This window comes from Colobus angolensis, unplaced genomic scaffold, assembly GCF_000951035.1.
Source record: "Colobus angolensis palliatus isolate OR3802 unplaced genomic scaffold, Cang.pa_1.0 Scaffold46, whole genome shotgun sequence".
In the NCBI taxonomy this organism is placed as follows: Eukaryota; Metazoa; Chordata; class Mammalia; order Primates; family Cercopithecidae; genus Colobus; species Colobus angolensis.
In genome coordinates this window covers 8102518-8104942 of record NW_012118043.1, presented here as the reverse complement: position 1 = coordinate 8104942, position 2425 = coordinate 8102518, and the positions used below count along the sequence as shown (strand labels likewise).

Genomic DNA, 2425 nt, shown 5'->3' with positions numbered 1-2425 from the left:
TTTTTAATTTTTGGTAGAGATAGGGTTTCACCATGTTGCCCAGGCTGGTCTTGAACTCCTGAGCTCAAGAGATCCACCTAACTCAGCCTCCAAAAGTGCTGGAATTACAGGTGTGAGCAATCACACCAAGCCCAGACTCAATTTTCACCTGGATGGAGGCAACTCTTTTTTTTATCTTGCTGTTTTTTAGAGACAGAGTCTTGCTACATTGCCCAGGCTGGATACAAGCTCCTAGCCCCAAACGATCCCCCTGCCTCAAGTTCCTGAGTTAACTGAGACTACAAGCACACACACTACTGCAGCTGGCTCAATTCTAATAATTTATACGCCTCTAGAGCTGATTTCTCAGCAATTTACAGTTTCATACTTCTGCTCTCTAGTACTATTATACTTTTGTCCTATCAAATGCAACCTAACTGAAATCAAATTTAGTATTTTAGTACTTATTAGCCCCAAATATACAGGTATTCCTTTAACCTTGTTCAAAAGTGATCAGAAAAAAAGGCACTCTTTTTCTGTGTGTATAGGGAGACATAGTCTCACTATGTTGTCCAGGCTGGTCTCAATCTCCTGGACTCAAGTGATCCTCCTGCCTAAGTCTCCCAAAGCATTGGGATTATACATGTGACCCACCATATCTGGCAAAAAAAGGCATTCATATATACTACACACGGAGAGTAAAAATTGATACACTCTATTGGGGAGCAATTTGTAATTATAAGAATTATGAATTTATCTATTCTTTGAATCAACAAACCCACCTCTAAGGAATTTATCTCATATATACACCTGTACATAAGCAAGGTTACTCATTATAGTAGCACAGGCATGGGGGGAAAAACCAGTTCTCCATATAGGTAGATATGGTAAATAAAGCAAGGAGCAGAACATTATACATTATACCAAAAGTGCCATTTTCTGTTAAGTATAGGGAGAAAAACAGGAATCCATATTTGTATTTCCTAGTCCATACATAAAAAATTATGGAAAGTTAGGAAAAAAAAATAAATGTGATTATATGCCTTGTAATGATGACCTAGGGACTCTAGATGATAGACTATTTATGGTTTCTTTGCTTCTTGCTTGCCCCTACTGGGTTAAATGTAACAATTCTAGAGCTGACACATGCAGAACTAACTCTGTTCATTTATTATTTTTCATCACACATTTTCTCAGGGAGGAAGTCAGGTTCATAGTATTATGCCAAGTTAACACCACCAAAAATTTTAATTTTTACTAAAAATACTAGTCAAGTTGGTTGGTGATTCTGGAGAACATGTGTGAGTCGAAATTAAGATTTTCAAGAAAATGCAGTATTTTGGGGCTATATTTTATTGTATTGTGAAAGTTTAGTTCCTCCTAAGAAATATGTCAAATAGGCTGGGAGCAGTGGCTCATACCTATAATCCTAGCACTTTGTGAGGCTGAGGAGGAGCTCACTTGAGCTCAGGAGTTTGAGACCAGCCTGGGCAACATGGCGAAACCCTGTCTCTACAAAAAATACAAAAAAAAAAAATTGCCAGGTGTGGTGGTATATGCCTGTAGTCCCAGGTACTTGGGGTGCTGAGGCGGGAGACTCACTTGAGCCCAGGAAGGCAAGCTACAGTGAGCTGTGTTCAAGGCACTACACACCAGCCTGGGTGACAACGTGAGGCCCTGAGTCAAACAAACAAACAAACAAACAAACAAAAAGAAATACGTCAAATATACACAGCTCTCCTACATTTGGGGAATAACATAATTAATGAAAATTGCTAGAGGTACATGCTGGAGAGCATAGGAATAAAAGGACATACACACACACTATTAGACTGTAAAGAGTTTATAAATATGTCAGTAAATGATTATCCAAAAATAATTTTTCAGGTGACAACTGCTAGTACATGAACATTTTCAAATGTTACTTACAAAGCCATGAATTAAAAAATTCAAATTCAAATTAGTTCACAGCTTTACTAGATATATCAACAAACTATAAAGACAGGAAAAAAGAAAAAGAAAACCACTATTATAATGTAAGATTTACACTAAAAATTCCAACATTTGAGAAAGCAGTATACACCAATGGGAAGATCTGAATAGTCTTTCATTGAAATCCTAGGTTTGAACCAGCTATGTAAGACTCACTTATTTTCTCTGAGCTTCACTTATCTGTAAAAATGGAAATAAAACCATCTACCTCATGTGATGAGGGTATTCTGAGTAGTATTTGAGAAATAAAGGTGTGTGGAAGGTGCTCCGCTTACATCAAATTTCAGGCTAAAGCCAACTAAAGAAAAAGCATTTTAGGCCGGGTGCGGTGGCTCAAGCCTATAATCCCAGCACTTTGGGAGGCTGAAGTGGGTGGATCACGAGGTCAGGAGATCAAGACCATTCTGGCTAACACGGTAAAATACTGTCTCTACTAAAAACACAGAAAATTAGC

General features: G+C 37.9%; 1 protein-coding gene across 1 annotated transcript in view; it reads right to left on the bottom strand.

The window, feature by feature from the left end:
* The window catches only part of PIK3CB (phosphatidylinositol-4,5-bisphosphate 3-kinase, catalytic subunit beta), a 151361-nt gene that overhangs the window by 59351 nt on the left and 89585 nt on the right, over positions 1–2425 (bottom strand). Inside the window, exon 10 of the mRNA XM_011958222.1 lies at positions 1700–1719. Coding sequence (XP_011813612.1) covers positions 1700–1719 — 20 coding nt within the window. The remainder of the gene's footprint in view (positions 1–1699; positions 1720–2425) is intronic.